A 19,324-nucleotide genomic window follows, 5' to 3' on the forward strand; every position below is an offset into this window, starting at 1 on the left:
CAATCTTTGGTTAGTTATCTGAGGATGATTTAGAACAGGGGTTATCAAACTCCGGCCCGCGGGCCGACTCCGGCCCGTCACCCCCCTTTGACCGGCCCCCCAGCCCCTCTGCCCCCCACCACTTGAACCGGCCCTATGAGGCAATCCCCAAAAGTGGTCATGGCCTGTTTTTTTAAATTGCTTTTTGGCAAATAATAACAACATGTCTGCAGCTTGTATTTTGTTGATTTTACCAATTAAAATTGATATTTAGTTATAAAATGAACTATTCATATTTTCCGAATTTTCGTCATATGCTCGCGATCAAGCAGTGACAGGCAGCGCACGCGCAGAGAACTGTCAGTGTTCAGGACAGCAAAATGGCTAGCGGTAAGTGAAAGTTGACAGAGAGTGCAGAGTTTTTAAAGAACAGTGGACCACCGATTATTTTTTCGTTCAGTGTAAGGACCGTGCAGTTTGTCTTGTATGTAAAGAAAGTGTGTCGGTTTTCAAAGAATATGATCTGCGTCGTCACTACGAAACCCGCCACAAACAGTATGCTAGTTTGCGAGGGCAAACAAGAGAAGACAGGATTCGGAGGATGAAATGCGGACTGGCTGCACAACAGAATGTATTCCTTCGCCAAACCCAGATCAACCAGGCTGCTGTACGAGCTAGCTATAAGGTAGCTCACCTACTAGCTACCCATGGAAAGCCGTTTACTGATGGGGACTTTGTTAAAGTATGCATGCTTGCTGTGGCCGAGGAGGTGTGTCCCGACAAGAAGGATGCGCTCAACGCGGTGAGTCTCTCCGCACCTACTATGACCAGGCGAACCGAAGATTTGGTGGACAACGTGCATGACCAGCTGAATGAGAGAGCATCAGAATTCAAGGTTTTTGCTTTGGCCATGGATGAGAGCAATGACGTGCAGGACACAGCACAACTGCTGTGATCTACTGATCTATTGCTCATATTATTATAATTTCACTGTTTTTTTAATGTATTTATTTTATAGGCCTATTTATTTGACCTTTATTAAGTGCTGCACACAATTATTATGAATATTATTAATAATATCAACAGGCCTACCTACAATTTATAATTTTCCACTCACCTTTGCCAGTGTCAATCACCTCAACTAGGCAGATGTTTCTTACCTTGACAGCTTTGATGTTATTTTTATTAGAAAATAAATAAATGGAATATCTGTGGTATTTCAAATTAAAACAAAGTGTGAAGACTCAATTACTACTTTTGCAAACCACTAGTAAAGATAAACAAATATGTGCCAGGAATCAAGTGTTGATATAGTAGTGTGGATATAGTAGTGGGGATACAGTAGTGGGGATGGCTGTGCCAGGCTAGTAATCTCTACTACACAGTGAGGCCTGCTGGTGGTCATATTTGTCTGGGTCATACAATTCTATGTTATATAGCTGACCCGACCCCGGCCCCCCATCACAGTCAGGAATGACAATGTGGCCCCCAGAGAAAAAGTTTGGTGACCCCTGCTCTAGGGCAAGACTTGAGTGTCTCATGACTAAAACAAATAGCTGAAATATTGTGACTAATTTCTCTTTGCATGTGCAAAAGTTCTGAAAATTCCTGACACAAGAAGGACACTGTATAAAATACAGCAGCGTATTGATGCCGCACCAGAAAAAAATAAAAATAAAATCAGTATCACATCATACTGTGAAAAATTTATTATCACAATATATCTTTCATGCTATAACAATATATTTTCACGTTATTACATGAAACATTTTACATTATAACGTGATAATTTATATTGTTAAAACGTGAAACTTTTCACATTATAACGTGATAACTTTAAACTGATTTGTGAACCAAGGGTTTGAATGAAGTGTGTGGAGAATAAACTGGGTAATATGGCTCATTAACATGGTTTAATCAAGTTCTATTTCATGCATGGGCTGAACTGCAGTAAAGTTGGAAATATAATCACAGATTCAAACTTCCCGGACCAATAACTCTGAAAGATGTAACCAGAAAACTGTTTGACATATCAAGTTTGATATTCAATTATAACAATACAATAATGCTATAAAGTGAAAGCGCTGGTTCCCTGCTGTCCTCCAGGCACCCAGCAGAGTCACACCATAATAATGCCATGGTGTTGTTTCTGGCGCATGGTATGCGGTGTCAAAGAAAGAATAAATACATATTTGTAACTGTGATGTGTATCTCTTTTTTGGTCTCAATGTGACAAGACAATGCAGCAGTTTATTGACACAAAATACACTACACTGCACAATTTGATGGTTTATATGCTATAACATTGTTATTCTAGTCAGGCTGATTTTGTGTCCTTGTAAATATTTTGCTCATACACTCATCAGGAGCTCCACTTTTAGGCAGTGCCTAAATATCTATATTATTCTATTTGGGAACACGATGATTTCTGCTTGCACCGGTGCAATCACAGTTTCACTTTTGTGCTACATAATTATACTATATGAACTTTTCTGAATAAAATCAGAGGAAATTATTATTTATTTGAGGAAAATCATTGAAATAACTTGGCACAATGCACATACTCATTCATACATGTGGCGAATTGTATCAATGCAGCAAACAAATTAGTTTTTTTTTCTTCCACTAGTTTGCTTTTTGTGTTGTTGATATAATTGTGTTTATTTAATATTTTCTATAATAATAATAATAATAATAATCGATATGTGTAGTGATGTTGGTGACTCTACACTGTGTAAGAGTGAAGTGGTTGAATATCTTTGTCATAAATCTTTTCTGTGTTGCACTTTGTACACAGTCCCTGAGCACTCATCTCACAGCCAGCAAATTTGCTGCAAGCAGTAAACATTCTAGCAAACCTGCGGCAAAAAATAAAATTAGGAATCAATTGTTTGCCGTAAGTTTTCCACAAAGTTAGCCACAAGTGCCCCAGAGGTTTGCCACAAAATTAATTTGCATGTGAAAATATGACCTTGCCACAAATTTGCGGCAAGATTGCCAAAGGTTCACCACAACTGTCTACCAGAAACCTGATTAAAAAAAAAAAATCCTGATGTAATTATTGAATAATAATTTATTTTAAAATTAAATTATTTGCACTGCATAGTTTTGACTATTAGCTGTTTCTGCTCCCAGTTTGGATTTGCTTACAATGTGCTAAAATCAGGTTCCATATATGAGGCTGAATGTAAAGCCAGGATTATTCAGTAAGAATCATCAATCAGTCAATAACATTGGTGACACTGTCATGTGATGCTGTGGGGCGGAGCTTCATGAACCTTTATGATCTTAATATATCAGAGCACAGAAAGAATATTCTCATTCAGCTGAGACCATTCGTCATGTTCACTGTTATATTCATGTGTCTGTGGCTCTCACTCGGTGAGTTAACGTTTTTCTGTGACTTCAGAAATATTAAGTGTTGAATTAGTGATTAATTAGTCTGTGTGGTGTTAAAAAGAGCAGAATGGGGGTCTGACTTATGTAGTTCTGGCTTGATTATGGAAAGTTAAAAAACATAATATTCTCCTTTCTCTGACAGGTGACTCCATGGCAGATTCAATCGAGTCACTTTTCATTTATAAAGTTGTTCATGAAGGCAATGATGTTACTCTGTCCTGCAAATATGATACAAGTAATACGGGAGACACCCTGCACTGGTACAGACAATATCCAAAATCTAAACCTGAGTTCCTTCTTTATATTTTTCAAAGTGGAGATCTAAGTCCCAACATTCCCCCAAGAATGTCTGCTAAAGTTGAAGGAAATAACCAAGTGGATCTGCTCATCTCCTCTGCTGCTGTATCAGACTCTGCACTATACTACTGTGCTCTGCCGCCCACAGTGACAGGAAATCCAACTGCACTGTACAAAAACTTTCACACAGTTTTGTTTATATTGTAGGCAGTTCTGCTGATGATTTTGAGAAATGTTTGGCAGGAATCTCTCTTTCTCTCTGAAGATTTATAAAGAGATTATATTGTTGCCACAGGTTACATTATTAGGAGACAGAATTAATTCTTTGGGAACCATTATATGCTGGTCAGGGTCGTGGTGATTATGGAGCCTGTACTGGAATCTCCTGGGCATAATGTGGGAATAAACCCTGAATGGAATGTCAGTCCTTCACAGAGCGCCATGTACAAAGCATTTCACACACTCATTCACACCTAGGGGCATTTTATCCCAGCAAATTTCCTACAGTCTTGTTTATTTTGGAGGTGGGAAGAAACTGAAGAACCCATGTGGGGTGAACATGTAAAACTGCACATGCGTCACAGTGCTGCAAGTAAAACAAATAATCATCAAATTATCACATTTTTAAATTTTTTCTGCTTAAACTGTTTCCTTGTGGTGTGTTATGTCTTTTTTATTAAAAATAAATCTTTGTACTCTCATGGTACAATTCCATATTCCTCAATAGCCAGTGCACTAAAGACAAGGCTTGGCTCAATCCTCATACCAGAATTCCACAATGACTGTGGACCCATGAGTCTCTCTGTTCTGACTGGAGTAATTACACTGTTGGATTGTCCTGAGGAAGGGCATGTCATTATCTGAGCCTATTAAACCCACATATATAATACTGAAACTGTATATTGTGGGAATCAGAATATTTTGACTCTTTTCTACATTGTAGAACAATACTGAAGACATCAAAACTATGAAATAACACATGGCACATGATGATGCTTTGCACACTATTGGTATTATCTTAACCAGCTTCATGAGGGAGTCAGTTAGCAGGTGTTGCCTCGTCAAAAGTTAATTAGTGGAATTCCTTGCCTTCTTAATGTGTTTGATGTCAAATAGTAAATAATAAAAATGCAGTAAGTAGCTCTATTTAACACTGGTAGTAATCCATATTATGTCAGGAACCGCTCACCTAAGTAAAGAGAAACGACAGTCCATCATGACTTTATGACATGAAGTGTCTTTTCATGAATTAAAAAACAACAACTCTGAGTTAGGTGTGTCCAAAATTTTGACTTGTACTGTATTTTTGCACAAATATATTAATTTGCAAAATTAAAATTGTCTTTTCGAAAGCAAATAACTATTTTGTCTTTCTGTAATGTATACACTGTATGTGTAGTAAACTATGAATGTATAAAGGTTTTTCTCCTTGGTGAACACTAGATGGAGCAGTCAGTTATCTTATTGTGGGCAAAGTACTGAGAACCACACAACCCTGCTCACATTCTCCAGAGATGTTCAGTTCTTTGATGAACAACACAACTTTTCACAATAAAACCTCTGTGACAGAGTATACCTGGTCTTCTATCATACACACTGCATATATATTATCCGAACCACTGCTCCGGTTACTCTTAGTAGCTCAGTTTAGTTCAGAGACACCGTTCTGATAAAACAACATAACTGTCCACGGATGACTAAACTTTCATGAGAATAAATCCTCGTCTAATTCCATTTCTTTGATAAAGCACCTGCTGTGTCAGAAGCAGTGAACTTGTCTGTAACTCTTTCTTTACTGTTCTTTCTCTTCTTCTGATGAGCCCTTGAGGAGAGAAAAGTTTAATTTTTCATATTTAATGACGTTTAACTTTGTGTGTTGTTAGGGCTGAGCAGTAAGGGGTTTAATAAACCTTAATTCAGAAGCAAAAATGTTATTTTCTTCTTTATTCTATGTATATTAACAAATGAAATAAAGTTGACCAGACAAAACATGAAATATCTTGGGTTCATACTGTCTACAATGAAATACAAGGCAAAGTAAATTTAGAAATAAATGCTTTTTTTGTTTATTCCCATACTGTCCCAACTTTTTTTTCTGATTTGGGGTTGTAATGCTGATTGTGAAAGTAGAGCTAAAGCTGCATCTTGGACTGAAGTGTGATTTCCTTACACCATGAATATCAAGCTTTGAACACATTGTTTCATTAACCCTCATCCTACCATGCTATTTTACACCTTAATCTTACCATGTGGGGTCCGTTTGGACCCCAATACTTTTCTTTAAAATTAAAGCTTATAAAGACAAAATCACCAGATAAGTTTTGTTCAGAACATCTTGTATTAATAACAGCAATACACTAAAGGGCCCAAGGCATAAAAAACACACTTAACCTTCATCCTACCAGCCAATTTTACATACACAAACTACCAGGCGGGGTCCGTATGGATCCCAGGAGGGAATACCTTGAAATCAATGCAGTAAGAACCAATTCAATGCAGCAAACAGACATAACTTTATTGAAGAACAAAATCCACTATGGATGAATATCAATGATGTATTATAAATGCAATAACATTGCAATAATATTGCAATAACTAGCATACATGTAGCAAATTATAGCGCCACAAAAAAAAAATTGGCATTATATACATGATTTTTGCAGCTCATGCAGCTGTAAAACATTCTGGATTACAACTTAGGTCTTTTCTTCCAGAATTTAAAACAAAAAAGTAATTGTAAAATAATTTAGGGCTTTTGTTTTGCAGCCTGTGCTTATTGCAGCAGTGGGGTCCACACGGACCCCAAGAAGGAATGCCTTGGTAGTTTCATTATGGAACATAAAAGAAATAAAAGAAGTTAACTTTCAGTGTGCTATTCAATTATAAAATGAAAGACAGATAAACTTTACTCTGGGGTCCGGTTGGACCCCAGTAACAAATTAATTATACCTTCACAATGCAAAAAGCTGATCTTCCGGTGCTTTAGTGTTTTAATTAAGACATAAATTCCAACAAATTCATAAAACGGTGAGGCAGTATGTCACATATTTTTAAAATGGCAAACAAACATATAGGTGCGGGGTCCAGATGGACCCCACTTGGTAGGATGAAGGTTAATGGTGAGTGAGAGGGGCTATTGTCAATAATAGACTGGTTTAAAGCTGGTCCGAGTGGATGGAGAAGTGATTTTAAATTAACCCTCGGTTTGACTGAGTGTGCAAGTGTGTGTGTGTGTGTGTGTGAAAATTATATTTTTGCAAAATTAAAATGCTTTTTTGACAGTTCATGCCTCTTTTGGTAATGCATCACTTCATGCCTCCCATGTAATGCATCACTGTCAGTCCTGTACGCTTTGGTGCACCAGAAGGACTCTGGGATGCGCTCTGGACTGCACACGCACTGAGCAGACTCTCATACGCAGTGCACATCACCGAGCCTTATTTCCCCATGCTAGATTTCCTGGTTTTCTGATTGCTGTGCCTGTTCCTAGTTTCTGTTGTTCTCTTTGCCTGTGATAGTCTGTTCATACCTCACCTGACCTTTTGCTTGTTTCCTGTTCTTGAGATTGCCTGTCGCTTTGGATTGTTTGTCTGTGTGTTTACCTGATTGTCACTCTGTTTTTAATAAATACTTCTGCACTTGCACCCATCTCCCACCGCTCCCTGACAGAATATTTCATCAAACAGTGGATGCAGCAGAAGGGTTCCAGTACACCATGCCACACCACTTCTGGAATTTTGTATCTCAGCCTCTAGCTTTGTTTTTTCTGGCAGTGTACCGGCGTATACACTCAACACCCTATGATGGAGAGTATCTCCCTTGTGGCTTCAGCATACAGTGTCAGAGCATTTTTTAAGGATTTTCCACTAGGAGACCAACTGGTCTGGGCAACACAATCACAGGCCCCAGAGTCCATGCGGCTGCACCGCTGCGGCATATTCTGTGATGCAAAGTGGTTCACCAATCACCATACAGACAAACACACTACAGTGACTACACAGCTATCAAGAGCAATTACCAAGCACAAATGTTATGTCAAAGACATTCAAAGTTACACAGTAATGACATCGGATTCTGACATCAGCCATCTCAGTAACCAAATTTTAGTTTTGTTTTTCTTAACCAACATGATCTTGTGTGTATAGCTTATAACATAGATCTTCGTTTTCCTTGTTAAATGTATACTTACATGGTACTTGGTTAATTAATTGCAACTGATTGAACCAAATGATAAGACATAACTTGGTTTAAAAGTTGGTCTTCCAGTGAAGCTGGTTTGGCATTGACTAGGAGACCAAATCTGGCCACTGGGAGACCATTTGGTCTCCCAGTAACTATGTTAAAAAATGCTCTGTACAGTGTGGCACCTGTTATGCAGACCTTGAAGAACCCAAGCTTCCAGAACCTGTCTGGGTAACATGCATGATTTCCTGGCTGGCTGGATGAGCACACCGATGGGTCGAGTCCCTCATGCGATTAGAGCACCCGTGTCTTCGGAGCTCACATGATTTTCTGGTCATGCTCTGGTTCATTTATGAGTCTCTAGAGAAGGAGATCCCCCATACAAATTTTTGAGACGGGGCTAGTCCATCTGAGGCCAATGCTCTAGAGCGGTTCCTCAAGGCCGTTAGTCCAGAACCAATCCCACAGCCAATTTGTATCTGATTATAGAATATGTCTCATGGCAAAGTTGGGGATTTTTCAAAGTTGTAATATTTGTGCTGTAGTTTATAGCAACATAAAGTCATAATTGATTAAAGTCACAGACATGCAAATAAAGCCTTGTGTATTCTAAGCTGAAGCAGAGTCGTGGTGAACATGAATAAATATGGAGCTACATGTGGCAACATCATGTGGGTGGAGCTACATGTGGTGACATCAGAGACAATCTCAAATACACAACACTGGCATTTATTTCTAAAACTAGAGGTCTGAACTAAACACTCATAACAACAATGTTACTCTTCTTCTTGCTTTTCCTCACTCATGCTGACATTGGTAAGTCAGATACATTATACATGAAATGGTTAATTATTTAACAAACAAAAAGAACAATGTTTTGAATCACAGTTTATTAATAATAAATGGTTATGATATTATGTTAATGTATTTATAGCAGAAGCTGCTGACAACAGCATTAAACCAGAACAAACCACTATATCTGGAACTGAAGGCAGCAACATCACACTGTCCTGCACATATACTGGATCAGGTAACAGTCTCCACTGGTACCAACAAAAACCTGGATCAAGACCAGAGTTTCTGCTGTTGATTGTTGAAAGCAGTGGATATGTCAGAAAGGCTCAACCACCTCATCCCGGAGTGTCCATCAAACTTAATAAAACAAGTAAGAAAGTGGATCTGCTCATCTCCTCTGCTGCAGTGACAGACTCTGCACTGTACTACTGCGCTCTGGAGCCCACAGTGACAGGAAACCCAACTACACTGTACAAAAAGCACTACACATGACTGGAACAGAGCCGTGCTTTTCTCACAAGATGGAGCTCTTTACATGTTTACCTCTGCAGGCTCAACCCTCAGTCTATGATAGCAGTTTGCTTTTGTAGATAAACCATCATTTGTGTATTAATCTGCTGAAGTTTATTTCTAAATTTGACCTAAAAATCATTCTTACCAATGGCATATTAAAATATTGAGGGTTTTTTTTCAGTTATTTACGAGAATAGATTTATTTAAAAGAAAAAAAAAGACCATCACACGTCCTGTTAAACAACTACTGAGTTTGGAGCACAATAATGAAATCTTGTTTAAGCACGCTGGAATATCCTAGATAAAGAAAGTAAAAGAAGCTAAAACATATTTATTTTTCTCTTCTATGAAAATGTTGAATGCCTTTTTCCAGTATGACAGTGAAATTAGTGAAAGAGAGAGAGAGATTGACATGCAATAGACAGCTGTAAAAGCAGAACAGGGTGTTTATAAAGCGCACACTGTTAATCAGATCCAAATCATGATGCAAAAGGCAGTATCAAAAAGCAGGCAAAGGTCAAGCGAGGCAAAAACAGAACATCAGAGGCAATGTCAAAACGCAAAGTCCAAACCAGAATCAGCAGAACATTAACAAAAGGCTTAAAATCAGACACAAAGGACTGAGCATACACTTCACAATGAACTGTGAGAGCTGAAGTCCATAAACAGTGAGCTGTGGTGATTTTGAGCAAGTGCAAATGATGAGCACTCAGGAGACTGTGAGCAGTGATGTGTAGGGTGGGTGTTGGAGTCTGTTGTGGCCGTATTTGAAAGCTGCTGTGAATTCTGGGAAGTGGGGTTTTGAGTGCAAGCAGGTGTAGATGAGAGAGAGGGAGCATGGAGAAATGTATTTCAGTGAAGCTGGCTTCTGCAACTTCTTTTCAGAATTCCCAACAAAAAACACAAATTTGAATTTATATAAAATTTATTCAAAGCATATTTCCTGTGGAAGAAAGAATAGTGTTGTCTTACAATCCTTTTTTTTTCTTGAAACTATCGTATGATGTAGGTATTTGGTATATGCCTGACTCTCACCCAGTGTTCCCATAACTGGCTCCAGATCCACTGTGACCCTGATCAGAATAAAGCACTTATTATGGTGAAGGAATTCATGTATGTATATATATAAAAAGTTATGGAAGTGTGTGTGTGTGTGTTTATAGTTATTAGAATCATGTGAATACAGAAACCATTAATCATGTGGTCATGCGATGTTACCTGCATGTTGTAGGTAGCTGTGTGTACTCATTTTTGTTGTTGTCTATGTTGTATACACAAAAAGTAAGTCAGATTATGTTGCCAAACTATTTAAATAAAGCTTTATTTATTAAGATTACTGAGCCAAGTTTCCATCCTGAAGAAATAAACCTTCCTTATTTCATATGAATAAAAAAGGAAAGAAATTAATCAAGCCAAAACTAAAAACCTGGCAGGAATGTTTTGATTTAAATGTATGTAATTCGCAGGGCATGTCCCTGTATGTATGATGTTACTGCAAATCAAGCTCAGGCAAAGGCCTTTTCAAAACACTCCATTGAGACTTTCTCATACGATCATGTAAATACAACAAAGATGAAATGCATGAAGAAGAAAACTGTCAGTGGCATTTGCTTTCTTTTGTTTTTTAATCAGATTTGACTATATACTATTCGATGAAGTATAAGTAAGGCCATTGTTTCATTTATTTAATTTAAATAATACAACCCAGATTCCAAAAAAGTTGGGACAAAGTACAAATTGTAAATAAAAACGGAATGCAATGATGTGGAAGTTTTAAAATTCCATATTTTATTCAGAATAGAACATAGATGACATATCAAATGTTTAAACTGAGAAAATGTATCATTTAAAGAGAAGAATTAAGTGATTTTAAATTTCATGACAACAACACATCTCAAAAAAGTTGGGACAAGGCCATGTTTACCGCTGTGAGACATCCCCTTTTCTCTTTACAACAGTCTGTAAACGTCTGGGGACTGAGGAGACAAGTTGCTCAAGTTTAGGGATAGGAATGTTAACCCATTCTTGTCTAATGTAGGATTCTAGTTGCTCAACTGTCTTAGGTCTTTTTTGTCATATCTTCCGTTTTATGATGCGCCAAATGTTTTCTATGGGTGAAAGATCTGGACTGCAGGCTGGCCAGTTCAGTACCCGGACCCTTCTTCTACGCAGCCATGATGCTGTAATTGATGCAGTATGTGGTTTGGCATTGTCATGTTGGAAAATACAAGGTCTTCCCTGAAAGAGACATCGTCTGGATGGGAGCATATGTTGCTCTAGAACCTGGATATACCTTTCAGCACTGATGGTGTCTTTCCAGATGTGTAAGCTGCCCATGCCACACACACTAATGCAACCCCATACCATCAGAGATGCAGGCTTCTGAACTGAGCGCTGATAACAACTTGGGTCGTCCTTCTCCTCTTTAGTCCGAATGACACGGTGTCCCTGATTTCCATAAAGAACTTCAAATTTTGATTCGTCTGACCACAGAACAGTTTTCCACTTTGCCACAGTCCATTTTAAATGAGCCTTGGCCCAGAGAAGATGTCTGTGCTTCTGGATCAAGTTTAGATACGGCTTCTTCTTTGAACTATAGAGATTTAGCTGGCAACGGCGGATGGCACGGTGAATTGTGTTCACAGATAATGTTCTCTGGAAATATTTCTGAGCCCATTTTGTGATTTCCAATACAGAAGCATGCCTGTATGTGATGCAGTGCCGTCTAAGGGCCCGAAGATCACGGGCACCCAGTATAGTTTTCTGGCCTTGACCCTTACGCACAGAGATTCTTCCAGATTCTCTGAATCTTTTGATGATATTATGCACTATAGATGACAGGAGCGCAGGTGGCCAAGTGGTTAGAGTGCTTGACCACTAAGTGAATGGTCCCTGGTTCGAGCCTTGGCTCGACGGGGATCTGGGGCTCGCTCCCTGTCCACCCAGCAGTGAATGGGGACCTGGTGGAAACACTGGGGAAGTTAAAGGCAGCGAGGAAAGGAACTGGCCACCCTACCTCACTATGCCGATGGCCCAGGACAAGTGCGCTCTCTAACAGGCACTCCCCCAATGTATGAATCGTATATGGGACTCCCCTTTGCTTTTTTGCACTGTAGATGATGATATGTTCAAACTCTTTGCAATTTTACACTGTCAAACTTGCTCCACTATTTGTCAGCGCAGAATTAGGGAGATTGGTGATCCTCTTTCCATCTTTACTTCTGAGAGCTGCTGCCACTCCAAGATGCTCTTTTTATACCCAGTCATGTTAATGACCTATTGCCAATTGACCTAATGAGTTGCAATTTGGTCCTCCAGCTGTTCCTTTTTTGTACCTTTAACTTTTCCAGCCTCTTATTGCCCCTGTCCCAACTTTTTTGAGATGTGTTGCTGTCATGAAATTTCAAATGAGCCAATATTTGGCATGAAATTTCAAAATGTCTCACTTTCAACATTTGATATGTTGTCTATGTTCTATTGTGAATACAATATCAGTTTTTGAGATTTGTAAATTAGTGCATTACGTTTTTATTTACAATTTATACTTTGTCCCAACTTTTTTGGAATTGGGGTTGTAATTCTGTGATTAGGGATGGTTCATTCTTTTTTGAGCGAGCACTCAAGCTTTACTGGCAACATATTTGCATCAGCAAGCATTTGTTAGGCTGCAGATTCTGCAGAAATATCTTCATTCTTTGTTGGTGGATGCAAGAAAAAGAGAGCTGAGAGAGGAGGGGCAGAGCAACAGCAACACTAACTGAGAGAAGAAACTGCTCAAGATTCTCCTTTCCTGTTAATGTTTGGATGTTAATTATCCATTAATTTGTTAATCCTGTGCACTTTGTGGCTATGGTACAAGAGAATAAAGATGACAATTATGTTGCTAAAAACAATAATACAGACTTATCTAATGATCTGGGGTGGGTCTCCTGATAACGTTGCACTTTAGAGCTAAAGAGCAAATTTAAAGATGTTCTTAAGCAACGAACGTTGTCTCTGTACATGGTTTTCCTGAACTCACTCGAAAGAAGGAATCTTAAGTGTAACTTTGTCCAGAGCGTCTTTGCAGTGTGTGTCCTCACTATCGGCATGAATAACTGCTAAAGGTATTTGTACTATAGTTGCTAAAGGCATTATAGTAGTTGCAGTCGATGAGGTCACAAGGTCTTTGTTTTTAATCAAAAATCAATGAAATATAAAGTGTCAAAATATGTTTATATATTGTATTGTTGTTAAGCATTACATATATAATGTGGGAATGAATCATTGAAACTTTTTTTAATTTTTGGAGAATAACTTTTTTTTTTAATCCCAAGCATGTTTTTTTTTTATTAAATGAGCAAATATTCACACAAGGGACAGCATGGTAGTGTAGTGGTTAGCGCTGTCGCCTCACAGCAAGAAGGTCCTGGGTTCGAGCCCCATAGCCGACAAGGTCCTTTCTGTGCGGAGTTTGCATGTTGTCTGCGTGGGTTTCCTCCGGGTGCTCCAGTTTCCCCCACAGTCCAAAGACATGCAGGTTAGGTTAACTGGTGACTCTAAATTGACTGTAGGTGTGAGTGTGAATGGTTGTCTGTGTCTATGTGTCAGCCCTGTGATGACCTGGTGACTTGTCCAGGGTGTACCCCGCCTTTCGCCCATAGTCAGCTGGGATAGGCTCCAGCTTGCCTGCGACCCTGTAGAACAGGATAAAGCAGCTAGAGATAATGAGATGAGATATTCACACAAAATTATGAACAAATAAGTTAAATAGTTTAGTAAAATGTTTTTCCTTTGCCTGCTCATTTCATTGTTACCCAATGAAGAGCTTCATGTCCCTTATACACTGGCATGCAGCTGAGTGGTATTTGGCATATGAAGGAGGTACAGTATCGATCCCATCACTTCCCCAGACCGCAGTGCCACTTCCCAGATTGCAGGCAACCAGATTACAGCTGGCCGAGAGTGTCAGTGCACCCGGGAGCTGATCAGCATTGAGAAGGAGCGGCTCCAGTTACTCCGAGACCTGTATGAGTGGCACCATCAGGAGCGGATGGGCCTTAAACAGGCAAAACTAGACCTGCGGGTCAGAGAAGTGGAGCTTCAGAGTGGATTCACAGAGTCATGATATATATATATATATATATATATATATATATATATATATATATATATATATATATATAATGTTACAGGTGCAGAAATTTGACACTAAATGAGATAATCACTTGGCTAATGGAGTTAAATTTGATTAAATTGTGGTGATATCAATGTGACATTACAATATCCATACATAATTCCATAACACATTGAAATATAGTCATAATGTTTTGCATATATTTATTTAATAATTTACTTGATGTACGTGCAATGTACAGGAAAAATAATTTCACACCAGCAGCATATTCAGGGTATCATTAGGGTATTTTAGGATTGTTGCACAATAATTATCTGCTGAAATCTTGTTTATCAGTGTTTATTCCACATCGGCGATATCTACTGATGAACTGCCAAGGATATTTTGTCTTTTTCAAAAAAAATATACATTTTACTAACCCACTGTGTGTAAACCTTTTTCCACATGTTGTTTAAGTCCTGTTCGGAAAAATGTATTTCAGAGAAACTGGCAGAGGTGCTTGTGCCTCAAGTTGCGACAAAAAAGTCTTCTTTTGTGAAGCTCCAAAAACTCTGAAATAAAATGAAGATAATTCCTGCGACTCGCTCCGTGTGTTCAGGAAAAGGTTCCAGATCCACTGTGCACTTAGTAAAGATAAAGGGATGTATGTAGGCGGAGATATTCAGTTCTGGATGTATGCTTTTTTTTTAAATAATGCTGTTTAAGAGTCAAATCATGATCATCCATCAATTTGATGGGTAAAATCATCATGAACTACAATTGCGATGGAAAGAAAAGCACGTTTTGGGTTGATCAGCAGCAGGACTTGTTCTGTGTTGCACTGGTGACTCAGTTCACTGTCACTGATGCTGTGAAGTGATGATCTGTGTAACGTTCTGCTACAACAGCTGCACTTCCTGGGTGTGGCCTTCTAGAGACACATGTTCCCTCATGTGTAAACCTTGTTTCAACCTCAGCTTCAGCACATACAGCACTATTATACAGAATCCTCACAGAGCTGTGTTCAGAAATGGCTCAACTATACAACTTACTGTACACAGTGAGATACATCCCACTGATTCTCACTGTAGCAACAGGTAATTAACCTTCATCAGCTCATTCATTGTATTAACTAATACTCATGTGTGTATTAATCTATTAATTTCTTATTTTTGTAAGTCAGTATTTTGTTTACAGAAATATTTCACAGATTTATTTCTTTATATTCTTCTTTGCAAACAGGCAGTTTTGCAGATAACATTGGGCCGATGGACAAAGATACCAACATTGTGGGGAAAGAAACAGACACTGTTACTCTGAAATGTTCATATCAGTCAAGCAGTGATTACATTGTACTTTACTGGTACAAACAATATCCTAACAGCGCACCACAGTTTTTACTGTATAAAGGCGCAAAGTCATCCAGTTCTGCTGTGCGCAACCCTTCTGGTGCGCGATTCAATTCAGAAACATCCTCAGACTCGACTGAACTTACTATTAAAGACCTACAGATCTCAGATTCTGCACTCTATCACTGCGCACTGAGAGCAGGAGCAGCACAGTAATACAGAGTCAATGAGAGGCTGTACAAAAACCTAAAAACAGTACATATGAAGTTAAATGGAATGTATCAAAGATACTTCCTTTACCAACTTGTTATCAGTTAACCACAGATACAAACATTTGTGGTAACAGATGCAGCTGAATAACAGAAAATAAAAATAAAGAGGGAGTGTGTCAGGTGTTACTGCTGCATACTGTTTTAAATTCATTGTAGATGACTTTGTTGCCCAGTTTACCCCATGATTTATTCCCATCAACTTTCATTCATTTATAGCAGAGCGTAGCCCCATACTTAAGAGAATATGGTAATACATTGGCCTGATTTTTGATGGCTTTAACCATACGACATGCGCACGTTCATCCCTTGCAGACAAAGATTTCTTTGGGTTCTCTGAACCTTTTAATGATATTATGTACCATAGAGGACGTGTTCCCAAATTCTTTGCAATTTAACTTTGAGGAAAGTTATTCTTAAATTGTTGCACTATTTGCCCACACAGTCTTCCACAGAGTGATGAACCCCTCCCCATCTTTACTTCTGAGAGACTCAGCCTCTCTGGGATGCTCTTTTTATTGAGGTCTTGCATGTGACGTCACGAGGTCACGTGATATTCGTTATCCGCCATTTTGGACGGCAAGGCCGCGCATAGAACTTAGACGAACCCGTTCTAATTATCAAGTGTGTGGGAGTAGATCTTTCGAGAATGGTTATATCTTGTTCAGCATTTGGTGTAATCTTCTAATTCAATACTCCTAGTACATCTGTTAAGTTGATTTTCGGATTGAATGATAACTGCATACTTAGAAACTAGACAGTCTCTAACGTTTAAAATGGCTATGCCTAGCCCTACTACCCTGGCCTAGTCTATGACAATGTTTTATCTTTTTGGCTCATATATGCCTTTGAAAGGCCGATCCATAGTAGGGATGGTGAAAACTAAAAAAAAAATCTTGACCGACCACCGAGCCTCATTAGCCGGTTAAAGTCGGTTAACCTATGAGTTTAAACAGGGATGCAAACGGCAGATGCGCCTTTTTCACGGCTGAAACGCGCAGATCCGATGTTTTTTTTAGGGGGGGCGTTGGAGTGTCTGAATAATTTCATCAGAGTAAATTCTGTATTAAAATTACTAAATAAGCAACTGCCATTACAGTCCATGAAAAATAGGAAGTATGAGAAGAAAAACAGTAAATCAGAAAGCTGCCCACGTTTTCGCGGAAGCTGTGCAGACGTGCGCAGCTTTCTGATTTACTGTTTTTCAGACAAAAACATACATATTTACAACCCTGTCATTATCTGGAACTGAGTTTAAATTTCGAACATTATTAAGATAAAATGTATAGTCACTGCATAGTCTCTTTATGATAAACGTTTTAATGCCACTTACCCGTGAGGTTATCAAGTAGACATTCTTCTTCGGGAACTTCCAGAGATATAGTTGAGATACCCATCCCGCAACAAAATATTTATAAGCTTCCAGGCTCTTGTAAGCTTTGAGGGCTTTGCCAGTGCAACACGATTCACGATTAACAAGAAAATTGTAAATGTCGTGGTAGGCCAGATCGGGCAAATCGCCGGCACTGCAGCTCCGAATTTCCCTGAACAAGGATTGCGGCAAGTTGTACGGATCTGCAATCCCCAACCTGGAACACTTTTCCAGGTAACACTGTCTCACGTCACCTTCAAGATGCTGAACAAACTTAGACAAGTAATTGCGCGATGTAGATGGGGCATTTTCCGAATTTTCTTGGGGATTACTCCCTGGATCCATTACGCTGGCGCAAGGTAAACAATCCTGAAGCCGTCCAATATGCCGGAGTGGGCGGAGCACACACGTGCGGGTCACGTGACTGCAAGACCGCAATACCCAATCATGTTACTGACTTGTTGCCAATTAAGTTTATTAGTTTTTTAATTATTATTACTATATATTTTTTAAACATTACACAACTTTCCCAGTCTTTTGTTTTCCCTTTGCCAACTTTTTTTTTTTGTGTTATTATTATGACTACAATTATAGACAGTCCATAATTATCAACACCTCTTCAAATTTATCAATAAAAAACAATTTTACAAAAGTGAGTTTCAGTTACAACAGTTATTATTGGTTAATTAATCAACTGGAAGACCCGCCTCACCCTTTGATCTTGTCGTCTGATGACATGCTCGTTACCTGAGATGGAATTTTTTTCAGCACGATCAGCAAGTTGAGAAAAACCCGGATGTTATCATCGCAGGTAAGCATGGTGGAAAGCTCATGGACATGTTTTTACTTATCAAATTCACCGATATTTCATGATATCCTGTCTAAACCTACTTTATTTCTTACTCTTTCATTTGACAGTTACCATTTTGTATCTAAACGCATGTTTGAGAAGTCACGTGATGTTTCAATAATAATGATCGCTTTCACTGGTGTCCACCATTATCGACACCCTGTGGAATTAAATGACATTTACAACTGTTATGGATCGATCTTTGTGTAACATTGCTGAAGTAGATGAAGTACTTTTTTTTCTGATTCATACCAGAATGGAATCTTTATAGAGTATTTGGAATCTGATTGCAATAAATAGAATTAGACCAGAATTACATTCCTAGTATATAAAAATTACATGCTTGAAATATTCAGATTTTTCCATTCCATTCAGAATTTTTTTTTTCAGTTTGTTGTAAATATCTACCACATATTACAATATCAGTAGACATTTTATATTTTGGTTCAAGGAACGACATGCGACCTTTGACCTGGAGTTTCATGCAGTTACAATATCAATGGCCTGTTGCCATTTATTGGTAAACTACAAAACTAGAAATTCATACAAACAACAACGAATGATGAATAAAATGTGATCTATGAAAATACTTAGAAAGTGGGTAGAAAGTGGAACAAAAATATTTTCTGACAGGTTAAACATTATCAGTTCATTTGTTTCCAAACATTAGAATTACTTCCTCATTTGCGTAAGCACCAACATCTATATATTTATATAAATATATATTTGGTACGAAATATGTCTATGTAAAACAAATTTTAAAAAAGAACTATGTTTGGTTAACTTAATACCACATACTGATTATTTTTTTTAAAATAAATAATCATCTGGGTGTTGATAATTGTGGAACGGTGTCCATAACTGTGGACAAAGGTACTTGTGGAATGGTGTCACGTGATCTGACACGCTAAGTAATCAGGAATCAACTCATTTTTTTTTTCCAGTGGAAGTTTGAGTAATTATTTATGCACAATTTATGTATTGAAAATCGTTTCTACTTTTGCAACGGCCAAAAGATCATTAAGGTGTTGATAATTGTAGCCGCCTCTCTCTCTTTATTCCAAGATGGCGGGCGACACTGCCGTTTACTCGGGTGCACCAGTGTTAGCCAGAGTACGACTAAAACCAGACATCTATAAGACTACTGATGGCAAAGTCATAGTGGAAGATGAGCTTTTACATTTCCTTGCCATAAAAATGAGAACACTGAGTCAGGATGAGATT

General features: G+C 38.4%; 1 gene segment (V, D, J or C); it reads left to right on the plus strand.

The window, feature by feature from the left end:
- Positions 1-15,290: 15,290 nt before the first annotated feature.
- LOC132884457 (immunoglobulin lambda variable 2-23-like) lies at positions 15,291-15,825 on the plus strand. The segment is given in 2 exon segments: positions 15,291-15,357; positions 15,503-15,825. Coding segments are annotated over 2 exon segments (390 nt in total).
- The last annotated feature ends 3,499 nt before the right edge of the window (positions 15,826-19,324 follow it).

The sequence above is a fragment of the Neoarius graeffei genome, chromosome 1, assembly GCF_027579695.1.
Source record: "Neoarius graeffei isolate fNeoGra1 chromosome 1, fNeoGra1.pri, whole genome shotgun sequence".
Lineage (NCBI taxonomy): Eukaryota > Metazoa > Chordata > Actinopteri > Siluriformes > Ariidae > Neoarius > Neoarius graeffei.